The sequence below is a fragment of the Frieseomelitta varia genome, unplaced genomic scaffold, assembly GCF_011392965.1.
Source record: "Frieseomelitta varia isolate USP_RPSP 00005682 unplaced genomic scaffold, Fvar_1.2 scaffold_459, whole genome shotgun sequence".
In the NCBI taxonomy this organism is placed as follows: Eukaryota; Metazoa; Arthropoda; class Insecta; order Hymenoptera; family Apidae; genus Frieseomelitta; species Frieseomelitta varia.
In genome coordinates this window covers 199615-215705 of record NW_025110211.1, presented here as the reverse complement: position 1 = coordinate 215705, position 16091 = coordinate 199615, and the positions used below count along the sequence as shown (strand labels likewise).

Here is a 16091-nt window from a genome sequence, read left to right as displayed (position 1 = left end):
ATAATAATTAATTCACGATAATAATATTATGTCACGATATAATTGTAGTTTTTGAGAAAAAATTACATCGTGTTATATAATATAATAATATAATATGATATTATAATATTATATGATATTATATGATATTATAATATATATTAACATATTATTATGTTATATAATATTATAATATTATAATATATATTAATATATTATTATATAATATAATATATAGTATAACAATATATTGATATATATAATCGTGTAATATAACTATATGTTATTCAATAAAATTATGTAATACAATATAAGATTCTAATGTATCGTATTTAGAAAAGTATTAAATGTAAGCATTTCGACAATTATTTGTTTGGATCCAAGATCTGTATTACCACTTCGACGTCTAAGGAATTTTGAATTAAATTTTAAAGTGAAATCACTCTCTTACGCAAAAACCTCACTTCGAGCTGCAATGTTCGTATTATTGCAAGCTTCCTGTCTGTTGCAACTTCAATTACGCAAAAGGCGAGGAACATTTTCAACGATTTTCCATGGAATCGCAACCCCGTATCTTCTTATTATTTCTTCCTGAAATTCAGGAGAAGAAAAGAAAGAAGACCGGCGTCAGTAACACCGGACTTTGATTTATAAAGCGTTTCCGTTTCAACATCCAACACGGTCATTTCCATCTTTTCTTTCGACACGGTTCTGCGGCAGCAACGTTCGTGAATCGCAATTTAAACAATCACGAGCGGAGGCACCGGTGGCAAGAAACGAGAATGTGCTAACAAACCGGCGATTAGCAGCTCGGCGACCGGGCTTTCCCTCTAATATGCTCGCTCGTTGCAGTTCCACCGAGATCGGTGATAAAAACCGGGTTGTGGTATCGTCGCACCAGCGAATTGTAAGAAACGCGGCGAGAAAAAAAAAAAAAAGAAAAAAATATGCTCGTTCTGTCTGGTTCTCCGCAACGTGCATATCGACGGTTGCCGGACACATACCGGTTTCGTGGATCGTATTCGGTGATACGTGTTTTTTTTTTTTTTTTTTACAAAGAAATAAACTTCATATTGCTCAATCGTTCATGCTGGACCATTGATTATTTGTGACTTTGATGAAAAATTGCTTTGATTAAAAATTCTTTTTTGCATTAAATATGCGTGAAATTAATTGTTGTGTATAATAATATATATATATATATATATATATATATATATACTTAAGTACCTAATATTACTTACATTATATACTTATATAGTTATATATTATATATTATATTATATTATATTAATATTATCTTATTATATAGTTATATATTATATTATATTTATATTATCTTATAATATAGTATAATTTATATTAACTTATATAGTTATATATTATATTATAACAATAATATTTAATTATATTATAACTATATAAGTTATAATATAATGTAATATTATATTATATTATAACTTATATAGTTGTATATTTTATTATCTTACAATATAGTATAATTTATATTAACTTATATATTCATATATTATATTATAATATTATATTATATTATAACATTAACATTTATCTAAGTTATAATATAATGTAATGTTATATTATAACTTATATAGTTATATATTATACTATAATATTATATTATATTATAACAATAACATTTAATTATATTATAACTATATAAGTAAATAAGTAATAATATTATATTATAACTTATATAGTTATATATTTTATTATCTTATAATATAGAATAATTTATATTAACTTATATAGTTATATATTATATTAATATTTATATTATGTTATATTAGATTCATATTCTTAGTATATTATATTATATTTATATTCATATTGTATATTATTTTTGTACAACTATGTGTCAAATATCTATATTATATATTATAATTAATATATATATTTAATATATTATTGTCTAATATAATATATTTAATCTATTATATTAATCTAATATATTTAATATATTATTATATCTCTGTTTTCTTCAGAAAATATTTCTAATCCTTCAAATAAAGCAATAGTTGATTAATTTTTATTTTTTAAGCCATATTATTATGTAAATAATTATTTAGACTGTAGACTTTAGAATTATTATTAATTATCTAGACTGGAGATATTTATGTGAAATTTGAAGCAAAAATGCGCACAATGCATATAATATGCAAAAATATATAAAACATGCGAAACCAGGATATATATTATAATATTTGACGCACAAAGCAAATTTCTTATAAACAAATTTTTTATATTTCATTTCTTCAGGTTTATCTACATAAAATTTTAAAAATGTATAAAAATTCTTCTTTAAATTACTTTTAAAAATGTATAAAAATTTATGAAAATGCATAAAAATGTATAAAAATGAATAAAAATTATTATAAAATACCGACTAAATATTAAGTCGGACAAGAGCAGTTTCAATAATTGCCTTCGAACATCACCGATTCGTAAGACAAATAGCGAAGAAAGAGTCGTCGCTATCGGCGATTCTAATGGGGGATGCCGATGATCTTAACGAAGACGAATCCACTAATTACACGCGCCACGAGTGTTCGAGATTCACGATCGCAACGAAAAGTAGAGATGGAGGATTCTTTCCGTTCGATCCGCATCTTTCACACAGATCCTTGGTAATTTGTATGCACTATCGTGATCGGTGATATGAAATTGTCGGCGAATTTCTGGTTATCGTTCGAGTTGCTCGCGTGAACGCGGGTCGATCGGTTCACGGATAAGAGAGCGATAACGAGGTGCGCTTTAATTGGATTTGTTGCAACGTGTAATTAGCCAGTGTTAAGCGTTGAACAGGGCCGGATGAACTTGTACATACTGCGGACATTTCTCAATCATCGTGTTTACGACAATATTTTTGGATAATTATATAGAAAAAAATCACCTCTGAATTTGAAGTTTGTTGTCAAATGAAACCCACGTTTCACTTTGTAAGATTTATACTTCCGCTGTGTCGTTTTCCTGTTAGTCTGAAAATTATTTAACAATTTCGTTTGATGTGACATAATTTTATATTAATTTTATACATTAATATAAAAATATAAGTATAATTTTATACGTTAATATATAAAATATAAAATATATATAATTTTTAACGTTAATTGTAATTGTATCATTTAATATGATACTATTTGAACATACACTTGCTAACAAAAGTTAAAAAATTCATTAATAAACTATTATTTATTTTTCAATTTCGAAGGTACGTAAATTACTATAAACTACTGTGGTGAGATAATATTTCTTATATATTGACAGAATATAAGTACTTCTTGGAAACTATTTTTACGAAAGTTACGATTAATACTGAAACAAAAGGTCGGTCAAAAATTTGAGAAACATATCGTGCTTGATTATCGTACAGTTAATAGAATGAAAACAGCATATAAGCGTTTACAATTTTCGTGGAATTCTAACGTGTAATATTGGAAAACTCAGATTTTCATAATTGCATGGCATTGATTCAATTGATCTAGTATAAAAATTATATTTTTGTAATTCTTTCTATTAATTCTACTACGATGAAAGAATGAATTGACGTTGGATGTAATTTCTTAACTGACGTTGGATATAATTTCACAAGTGATCCATGAAAACTGTCCTGACACCGTAATTATTATGTTAATATTTTATACCATGAGAAGTATTTGGAAAATTACTTGGGATCGTTGAGATAATTATTCCGTTAACATTTTTTCATGAATAAATGATAGATATATAATTTTGCGAAATGTCACAGTACGCGAAATTTCTCATAGTCTTTTTTATTGTTGTTAGTTTTTTATTAACGAATAATTACGAATTCTTTTATTAATTATCAATATATATTATTTTTATATAACTAACATTATTTATAATATTATTTTTCAATTATTATGACTATTCTTTTATTAATTCTTTTGCTATGTTATTCTTTTATTAGAACGAGCGCCGATTTAGAATTCTATTTATTACATTGTTATGAATATTGTCATTATCTAGTCGAAAAATTCATAGTGCACGAAACATGTACCAGTTATATTTGTAAACACAATACAATGATTATTTGCACCATTTGTTACGGTATAACGTAGTTAGATGTATTATTATTAGTATAATAACATATAGACAGTTATACTATAACATACAGTATACATATATTATTAGTTATAATAACATAGTAACATATTTATACAGTAAAATTGTTACATATGTATAACTAGACTATTTCTTAACTTTTGCCAGCAAGTATCATTTTTAGATCTCACTCTAACAAGTACAAAGAATTTGCAATATTTTAGAGGATATTTAACATGAAATCGAATTTTTCTCACTGCAAAGTACTTTCTGATGTTCTAACGGGAATGTAAATGGCACGAAGATGACCGGAAGATCTGCATGTAGCAGAGGCTCTGGGAATCGTGGAACTAGTAGCTCGATCCACGATCCGAAAGGTCGTGCATCGTGCGGACAGAAGGGAAAAAAAAAAAAAAAGAAAAAGAAAAGCATAATGAAGATGTAGGCTTATAAGAAAGGTGTGCCAGGAATCCAATTAAATCGCTTTAACTTCCTCGCTATCTTAATCGTCGACTATTAAATTTAGCCTGCCGCCTCGATAAAACCGCGAACTATGCAGCGATCATAACGAACCGGTCCGGGGCCCGGACTTCTAAGACAGAAACCACGCGTCCAAATGGTACCGCGTGCTCGATCATCGAGAGCGTTCCGATTGATTTTATTTCACACGGTATAATACAACGTACAATCGAAGATTAAACAGTCGTGAAACCTGATTGTCGTAAAATTTAGAACTAATTGACGGAATTGGTGGCGTTGAATTGTAATTAAGCGTTTATTTAAGTGTATGAACGAGATGCACATTAATGGGACAGGAGTTAATGAGGAGCTAATGAGACGTATATGTGTATACAGGGTGTTAAAAGAACTTGGGTGGCCAAGCTTTATAGTGGTATTGTTTTCTATTGTGTCTAAGGAAGAGAGAAAGTCGAACAAACATAAATTCGAAAATTATCATTTTTGACAAAGTGTTGTACAAGTATTTCAAACTTTATTTAAAAATTTGTACTAATAACGAATGCAAACGAGGAGAACAATTAAAGACGTCAAATATTAAATATAATATATTTAATTAATATTAAATATAAATATATTAAAACAATTAAATAAAATGAAATTTTATTAAATATAAATATATTAAAATAATTAAATAAAGTGAAATTTTATTAAATATTAACTTTATATTTAATTGTATTTAACTAGTATAAATAGTATTAACTTTATATTTATTTATATTTGAATACTATATTTAATATTGAAAGTAAACTTATAATATTAGAAAATACAATTTCATAAAAATTCTTTTCGTAAAAATAGTTTCATATTTATTCAAAAATTTTATTAACTAAAAAACAACTTTATATATATTAATTATATATATTAATTATTTTTTATTAATTATTTTTTAATTCTTTAATTATATATATTAATTATAAAAATAAAATTAGAAAAAAAACTGAAGCTATTTTTAAATTGATATTTAATAAAATTAAATTTAACCTAAAACTGATAAATATATTAAATATTACATTAATATTTAATAAATTATTACAAATTTATATATCAAGTAAATTAATATTAAATATTAAACAAACCCAAAATTTTATTTTGATAACAAAATATTCTAATAAATTTAAACTTTCTAATAAATTTAAATCAAAAATTAAAAGTAAACTTTCTTTAATCTTAGAATCATCGAACTGCCGCGTTCCACCGAGCTGGCCCGGCAGTTTCTTTTTTTCTACGACAAAAGTGGAAAAGTTTCGCGGCCATTCCGCGGTTAATTGGGAAAATGATTTTATCCCGGAGGGGTTTACGCGCGCGCATAAAAGCGGATCGAAAGCGCACGGAATCCGCGCGGCGTCGGATCCTCGCCACGGCCGAAAGAAATAGCAGACAATTATCTACTCATCCCTCTCACTGCCGCGGCAGTGAAACACGCTGGTTCACTCTTGCCACGCATTCCTTTGCATTCCCGCAGTTAGCATTGCGCCGCGAGAAACGCTGATTCCCATGATCGGCCGATTCCTCGCTGGCCCCGACGTTTTATTCGCGAATTAAAACGGGCAAATTACGACCGATCCCCCCTCTTTGTAAAACATATCGCGCCACGCTCTCTGATATACCAGCCCCGCGATATTAATATGTTTACCGAACGAACGTTTATCTCACGGCTCGTGAATCCTCCTCGGTTTAATCAGGACGATTTACACGATAGTGGAAGCTGCGAGCTACCTCCTTTTTCTTCTTTTTTAATCGAGAGGTTAAACGAAATGATCTATACGGTTAATCGAGTCGGTTTGTAACACGGAACGGCGCTACCCTGGGATTTCGATCACTCGATAAGTAGAGGCGGCTATATTAATCAGCCTGGCCGTGTAATTTCTGTATCTAATCTCTCTTAATGGAGAGAACATTAACGTCCGTTCCGAGTGCTTGATTTGTCCAGCTTGGAGATCCTTGCGGGAAAGTGAAATCGCGTCGACGATGAATGTGAACACGACGGAAATTATATCGTCCTTAGCTCGAATGTCTTGTTCAGCATTTTCTCGGTTTTTCTGCTCTCTTTTTTTTGCAAAATGTGTCGAGATGCTTCGAGCTCTTCGTGTTTTCTGTTTCTTCTTTTACCCTCTAGAGAAAGACTGTTAGATTAAGCACTAGAAATATGTTATTGGATTTAGATTATCATTTGTAAGAAACGAATGCTTCGTAACTTTTAAATCGAAAATCATCTCGAAAAGAACGCTAGGATCACAATTCTAACTTTAACGCTTTTGCACGGATCGTGCCTGCTAATTATTTCAAGATGTCTTCCGCATCGGGTCAATTAAAAATAAGATTACGTTTTCTTTTTTTTTTTTTTTGTTTATACGCTTCAAATCATTTTTATGGAAATATTTTTATCTACGATTTTTTTTTTTATGGATAGATTAGTAATGTATGAAAATTGAATTTAATTGACTCGCAAAGATACAAGTTACTCAAATTTGAAATGCCTACTTTGTTAAGCTATGATTATATTATAACTAACACATTGAAATAATTATTGATCGAAATAACATATTTTGAATAATAAGAATTTAATATATTAACAATATTAACTTCTTAATATACAGGTGAACAGCAAATATGACCATGGGTCTCATAGATCCAATCCATATAGTTAATATTATAATATATTATAATATGTTAATATTATAGCATAGAAAGTTAATATTATATTAATATGTAATATTACAATTAATATTATGATGTTAATATTAATACATAGTTACGTATCATCATTGCCCTATGCATTTTGGTTTCATCAAATAAACATTTTCTAATTTATTTTGCAAACTTTTCTCTCTTGAAGCTTGTTCCCAAATTCTACAAAATTACAAGAAACGCAAAGTCAAAGTACATGTCCCAATCTGCCCTGTTAACAAATTAAAGTGAAAAGAAACAAGCAAAGTAACAAAACTTCATCTCTTTTTCAAAATGATAAATAGATAGATATTAATCGCGTGAAGTATAAAATGCAGGCCAAGATCGTATAACTGTATTCAAATCTAACATAAAAATCTACTTTATGTCGTCACCGGTGGTTCAGTAGTGCTACTTATGTACTCGACCGAGAGTTAATCCACTTTATCTTATCCCTTACTCTCCTCAAACCAGACCAGTGCCATGGCCAGTTTGTAACAATCCGAACTCGTCTGTATAGTATGGGTATATCAAATTGTTTCCATTAGCACTAAACTGCAGTATTTGATGCGAGCGTGATCGTGTTTGTGCGTTCCGGTTCTAAGAACCTTCGTGTCCATTCTCACGACGGCGAATGGGAAGCAGAGAGAGAGATTCCGTTTGCGTTGCTTTTGTTCTCCGTTTTGCAAGTATGGTACACACGTGATAACGCGACTATCAATATATTTTGCCAGTGCACGTGTGCCGGACGAATGTTTGCGACGTGCGCTCCCATATACGGTCGACCGGAGGAACCACTCCCATAGGAGGTGCAATTAAACTGTCCATCGAAGGGATTAATGGACACAAAGGGGGCAGACTTGTCGGACCATGGAAAATTTTCTGAAAAAGAAAAAGAAAAAAATCAGCGAGATTGATTGGCAATCAGTCAATTGTGCATCTAACAATTTGAGCTATTCGCTTGGATAATCATCTAAAATGGCGTCAGTGTGAATCAGATTTGTACGTCCTCTTTGGTTGATATAACAATTGCAATCTAACGACCCGATAATTAACGAAAGAAACGAAAATTCAATTGACTTTTAGATCAATGGCTTTGGCACAATGTGAAATTTTGCAGAAGTGTTTGTTGAATGTAATATTCGGTATGAAGGAATACTGTAGCGAATATTATAGTGATCCTTTATTATTAATTTTTTTCAGTCTCAGAAGTTAAACTGTAATTTAAATTTTAAATTTACAGCACACAAGAGTCTGGTTACGTCTACAGTGAATACGTGATCAAATATCTCAGAATAATTAAATATATATGATATATTCTTATGAAAATGTTTTGGTGTGAAGGAATTTCTTTCAGAAAAATTTATTTTTCAATATGTAATGTCACAGATATTTCTCGTATATCGAAATAAATACAAAATTCAGAAAATTATTTATAATCAGTGGTTATTTCATAATCTGTGACAAAGAGCACAGACAGTAGTATATGAAAAGATGCTAAAGTCAGAATTTTTCTTTAAAATGGACACTCTCCCTTTCTCCTTCAAATAAAATATAAATAGTTCAAATTATTGCGTTCAAATTAATAGAATTCATTTATTACATTATTACACTATCATTTATTTAATGCAATAATGTAATGTAATAAACAAAAGAAGTGGAATTCATATTCTGAATTTCATAATCTGTGACAAAGAGTACAGACAGTAGCATATGAAAAGATGCTAAAGTCAGAATTTTTCTTTAAAATGGACACTCTCCTTTTTTCCTTCAAATAAAATATAAATAGTTCAAATTATTGCGTTCAAATTAATCGAATTCATTTATTACATTATTACACTATCATTTATTTAATGCAATGATGTAATGTAATAAACAAAAGAAGTGGAATTCATATTCTGAATTTCATAATCTGTGACAAAGAGTACAGACAGTAGCATATGAAAAGATGCTAAAGTCAGAATTTTTCTTTAAAATGGACACTCTCCCTTTTTTCTTCAAATAAAATATAAATAGTTCAAATTATTGCGTTCAAATTAATCGAATTCATTTATTACATTGTTACACTATCATTTATTTAATGCAATAATATAATGTAATAAACATAGATGTAATAAACAGAAGAAATGGAATTCATATTCTGAATTTCATAATCTGTGACAAAGAGCACAGACAATAACATATGAAAAGATGCTAAAGTCAGAATTTTTCTTTAAAATGGACACTCTCCCTTTTTCCTTCAAATAAAATATAAATAGTTCAAATTATTGCGTTCAAATTAATCGAATTCATTTATTACATTATTACACTATTATTTATTTAATGCAATAACGTAATGTAATAAACATAGACGTAATAAACAAAAGAAATGGAATTTGTTTCATTTCATTTTCATAATACAGAGATATTTTTATTTCTAGGAAAAATTCCATGTCATCTTCCAAACGAATTAAATATGTATCTTGTACATGTATCTCCTCCATTTCATTTTCACAGAGATATTTTTATTTCTAGGAAACATTCCATGTCATCTTCCAAACGAATTAAATATGTACATGTATCATCTTGTACATGTATCTTCTCGTCGAATGGCACGCAATGCAATTCTATGACCGTGGACAGTAGCGCTTAAAATCATATATACTTATGTCCAATTTAATTATTCAATTTCGATACGTGAGTTTCGTTTTTCGTACGTTATCTCCCCGAATAAATACCGTACGAGTTTTATGCCGATTTTTCTTGTCAAAGCGGACAGCATCGCGACTTTTTTCTTGTTTTGTTTCTCCTACGTGGATGACCGCGAGTAGATGATGGACATCGATCACCGTCAATTCATCGCCAGCGTACAATTTATCCTGTCGCGAGTCCAGAGATAGGAGTTGGGCGCCGCGTGCAGATTCTTCATCAGGATCGTTCTTTGATGTATGGTCAGGCTTAACCATGCGTGTTTCCTTCGTTTTTTTAATGACATTCGAAAACAATATAGCTTCACAGCCGATATAAAATATAATCTGAATTTCCGTCCCGCACGAATCGTTCCCTTTTTAATTTGCTGTGTATAAACGAAGGTATGAAAAGAAGCAACGAGAAATCTTATTTCATCCTGCACAATTTTAAAGAAGTTAATTTTGTTTCTGTTTTTAGCTTGTTAATCCATAAGTGGCGTCGTAGACGATAGTAATTTGTATTATGTAACATGATATATATAATTGCATTTTATTTTTATTACTTATATTTTAAGTGTACTTTTAAGTTGTACTTTAGTGTATTGTCTTGTTGACATTATTATTAATTATATTTTAAGTGTATTTTATATTGTGATTAGAGATTAATAACAAAACTAAATCAAATAGAAAATTAACTTAGAAAGGATCAAGCAATAATTTTATTACAAATACTTCAATTTCTTCAAATTTTATAAAATGATGGAAGACATTATGATGAGAAGATATTAACCTGATTCTTAGAATTTCTTGTCGTAACTCCAACGGTGAAAGATAAAATTTGACAACATAAAATGATTGAAAAGACTTATGCAATGAATTGTTGCGTTAATGAGTTAGGCAGTGTGAAACTATGAACATCCAATGATACCAGTTGTAAATTCTTTTCTCGTGCCAAAACTAGGGATATCTTTCTTGACAATTTCATAATTAAAAAGAAATAAAATTATTGTGAAAGAAGCTACTGCAATAAAAAAAACTTCTTTTCATGTTAGGAATGTTTAAAATCTGAGTCTCTGAAATTTTCTCCTTGGAAGCTTATCATACTTCATGTGTATGAGAACGGTGATTCAAAGTATACTATATTCGCTGTATTCACATATTTTCCATTTAGCGTCTCATCTGGCATTACAAATGTGCATGAATCACGACGTGAGTACACGTTCTTGCCAGTTGTGATGACCCGTTTTGAGGTTTCAAGTAGTTAACAATGGTTTCACGAAGCATCGATACTGCGATCTCACCGAGTCATGAAGCATACGCTCTGCTAAGATGACATCAAAAGATCGGCTTAAAGGGCGCTTTTAGCTTGTTCGTTATTCAATTTGTAATCAGATTTGCTGGAACGTGTGTCCCCTTTGATTAGCATTGAAAATACATTCAGCGAAACTATCGGAAGTATCGACTGACATTTTCGAAAGAGTATAAGCGTGAAAAGTCAGAGCAGATCCTTTTTACATTTGTTAACAATTCTTTAACTCTTAGAGGATTGTTCGTGAAATGATTATTGAATATTATATTGTTACAAGACTATTATATTTATTATTAGATTATAAGACTGTCACATGAAGGAATAGAGAAATAAAAGATTTAAAATTAGAATTTCAGCAGCTTATTGAGCAACTATGTCATACATGAGACGCTCATTCGTCAAATCGATTAACTCTATGAAACGAAAAGTAGAAAAATTGATAAAATAGTATTTTTTTTACAATTTAAATTCAGATAAATATTATAGAATTATTATTATAAGTGTAATTTTTATTTTAAGTTTTTAATATTTTATTTTAATTATTATTATAAATTTTTGTTTAATGATAAAAAAAATGCATGAAAAAGTATATCATTGGAATAATCACATTGGTTTCTGAAATTCAAATTATTTGATCAAAATAATTCTTGTCATTCAGCGTTAAATCTAATCTATTGAGAAAATTTATTTTAAATATAAAAAGTGATATTAAAATTTTAAAAAATTCAAAAAAATGGAGTTAATTACTTCGATGTGTGAAGACCTAATATGTATGTCATGATTAGTCAATTCTGAATTCTGAAAATCGTTTCAAGGTTCACGTCGATTATGTTAATTTTGTCTTAAGGCCGTCTCATGTTAGAAATATCTTGAAATGTCTTGTTGCACTAACTTTGTTTAAAGTTTCTCTAATTTTTCTATAATATATCTAATATATATAATATACTGGAATATATACAATATTGTAACTATTATAACTAATATTATAATATTGGAACTAATAATATTATAATATTCGAACTATAATATTATAATATTGGAATATATATAATATATATAATATTGGAACTTGCAACGTTATTTTAAAATTCTAATCTTAATTTTATTTTAAAATAAAAGAAAAATTCTCATAGGAAGTGCCATATATGATATTAAAGGTACAAAAATTATCTTGAATTTATTATTATTATTATTATTCTTAAATGTTATAGTTCATTGAAAATGTATTCTAGAATGGGAGAAATTTTTCATTTATTATATATATATATTTATTTATTTTAAAATAAAATTAAGATTAGAATTTTAAAATGACGTTACAATCGATCATTCTCTCATTATTCCAAATAAACGAATCACTTTGGCTTCTGAGAGTGTTATTGTTCTTAAATATTGAAACGCGTCGTGAATCAACATTTTGGTCAGTCATCGAGGGCTGTTGTGCGATTTTAACGAAGCACCGAAGACAATACCATTCTCGAACAATAAGATCGATACTGGTTTCACGTGTCCACCGATGCTACGTGAATTCTATGCCAGGCCCTTTCTTTTTCTTCCGTGTCTCCGGCTGCGTATCGCCACTTGTTATCTGCCCGTATACCTCTTGCACTCTCATCGGTTCTCGACGTTGTACAATTGGCATACAATAGTGCGTATAGAATTAGAATCGACGATATGCCGCTTTGTACTCGTTAGGGATCGACTTACGAGCCCGACGATCAGACTCGGCCCTATATTGATGTAGCTTGTCCGGGACGATTGCCAATGTCCATCGTAACTTTCTATGTCCAATGCTTATTCTCTATTTCTCCACCTTCTTCATTCGTTTCCTTTGTTTATGTCGAAATTCTTTAAAAATTTCCCAGATGAAAATTTATTCGACTTGTTTGTGTACTGTGAAATTCTTTTACACGAATTGCTGTGGCTAACAAATTTTCCCAATTGAAATGTCAGAGATCAACAAAGTACGTACAGCAAGATTAATTTTAGAAAAGTTATTGAAGCATTTAGGTTTTACTCATGCCGAAAATTAAGTTTAATTTTCAAAATTTAGCAATATTATTATACTATACTAAATATAATAAATATATATACTAAATATATTATACTACATTTACTATATTTAGTAATATTATATAGTATATTATTATATTATAATATATATTATATTATATTATAATATTATATAGTAAATATAGTATAAATATATCATACTATATTTAATAATATTATTTCGAAAGTATAGGCAAAATAAATTGGGCGATAAATACAATAAGACCTGCTAGCAATTAATAATAATTAAAGTAACAATAATGTCAAAATAAATATCCTATTTTAAATTTATTATTTAAAAAACTCCAGATCGTAAAAACTATAATAAAAGATCCAAAGCCAGAAGCCGAATCAGTGGCCAAAGCCAGAACATAATAGAAAATATAATAAAAAAGGTCCAAAGCCGGTAGTGGCCAAAGCCAGAAGTAGCAGCCAAAAATCAATTACAAATTAATATTATTCAATGTGCTTCACCGTCCCGTCTTTACGTTTATCAAGAAGCCATTGGAAACAACTTTTCCAACGATTACTCACCGAAATACATCCATCGAGGCATGATTTTAACTCAGCATTGGTCAATTACGGAGAAGAACCCAGCGAGTTAGCCGTGATCTTACCTCCGATATCACGTGACAGAGTTGTTCGTTTCTCCATCAGGATATGTTATGCCGGGACGGTGCCTAATAATTAATAAAGACCTTCGTATCAGCCAACGTGGCATTAAGTCGTTAGAACCGGTGAAATCGATTGGAAAATACTTACAACGGCAATTTTGTTAAGCTGGTGCCGATAACGTTTGACGGCGAGGCAAGGCTTGAACGTAGCCGATCATATTGCGGCTGGTATCGATCGCGAACCACTATGATCTCCACTGTGGTTTGCGATCGTCGATAACATGGTTAAAATAAATAGAATAAAATCCTTGACTGCGGGTCGACCTCGTATAGACAGTCACGGCAACACGAAATCTATAAACAAACGTACAATGTTAGTACATTGGATTGTTGGTTGTTAATGCGCGTCAAATAACGGGATGTTCCCTTAAGGTATTGCTGTACAGCGTTATTTTAATTGTTTTGACGAGTATGTGCTTTTATTTGATGACAAAATCGGGTATTTTTATTATACGATATGATATTAACGTTGTAATTAATTTCACAGCAGTTTGAGTCGATTTAAATGCCATTTTAGACACATTCAATACTTACAATTAGTATGAATTATTGTCTGCTTATGCTTTTTCATGGATGTATTTTAAAAAGAAGAAGAAATGAAGATAATTTTATAATAGCGTATGTTAGAGTCGAACGAATTCAGACGTCGTTACTTTCTTAATTATTCGATAATTATTAGGGAGATGTAATATATAGAATAGATTATAGTATAATATATAAATATATAGTGTAATATATAAAAACAACATATTCAACGATTAGGTAAACTAGTAACATCTATCATAATGTTAATTATTACATGTACCAATTCTTCTTCTTTATCTCCATTTCTTTTCTCTTCTTTTTCTATTTCTCAAATTTCCGCGTTCCATTTTTCCTTTCTTTTTCCAATTTCAGCTGTTTTAACTTATTAACCAGATAATTTCTTGATTAGAAAATTTAATAATTATAGAATTAATTTAACAAAAAGAATTAGTTTCAATTCAGATTTTAATCTCTGCAGATATAATATAATATAGATATATTATAATATAATATATTTATATCTATATAATAATATATATGATATAATATATTATATTTATATCTATATAATAATATATATGATATAATAACGAAATTTAAAATAATAGACATTATACATAATATATTATAATATTACATATAATACAATATAGATATAACGTCAATTTTAACAAAAATAATACAGAAGATAAAGAAATAGGTCTATAAATAAAAAAATAATTATACTTAAGTGATAAAGAATCTGACGAGTTGACAAGGTCACAAGCCAAAATGGTCATCCTTTTATCCAAGACGAAAAATTGGAATAACCGAATCTTCTTTTAAACTTGAATTATTGTTACTTGCATGAGCTCAGACGTTGTTAATCTATTGATAGCAATCATTTTGCAATAATACAACAATAATAACTCTTGTTACTATAATATTACAATAATGGTTTGCTTTGCTTTCGTGAGCAGCACGCACGATAGTAGTCTCGACTCTAATTAAGAAACCGGTAATGCCGGATTACCACGGCTATTTATTAACTTAACGTATGTAATTATCAATGGATTATTGAATTTCAGTTGCAACTGTTTACGTCGTCGTCACGATTCTGTTCTGCACTGTTATTGCCGTGTGAAGCGTTCAAGCATGGACGTGTTTTTGTCGTGTTATTTTAGAGTGTAGCTTCTTGTTTTTTCTCCTTTTTTTTAAATTACGTCTTATGTCGTTAACTCGACAAGACTAATAAATCTGTAACTCGAAAACAATCAAACCCGCCAATATGACGAATTGCAGATTTTGTTTTTTTATAATTGTTTAAAAGAGATAATTTTTGTTAAATTTAATATTGATGTAAATAGCGATAATAATTATTATCATTTAATATAGCAGTATTATTATGACAATATTATCATGGCAGTTGTACTAATGTCTACAAATTTTGGTGATGATGAATTGTGCAGTTGTGTGACACATTATAGAAAATGTATAATAGTAATAACTGGAACAGATGGCAAAGATAATTACACAAAAACCACGCTGCGTTTCTTAACATTACAATCAACATGTATCAACAGTTTCAAATTCCATTGATCTATAATTACCTAATAATATTTTACTATAAAACTCGTC

General features: G+C 29.2%; 1 protein-coding gene across 1 annotated transcript in view; it reads right to left on the bottom strand.

Moving 5' to 3' along the window:
* Positions 1-13838, bottom strand: part of LOC122532569 (peroxiredoxin-6) — a 69633-nt gene extending 55795 nt beyond the window's left edge. The window contains exon 1 of the mRNA XM_043661426.1: positions 13810-13838. Coding sequence (XP_043517361.1) covers positions 13810-13823 — 14 coding nt within the window. The 5' untranslated portion in view covers positions 13824-13838. The remainder of the gene's footprint in view (positions 1-13809) is intronic.
* Positions 13839-16091: the final 2253 nt, after the last annotated feature.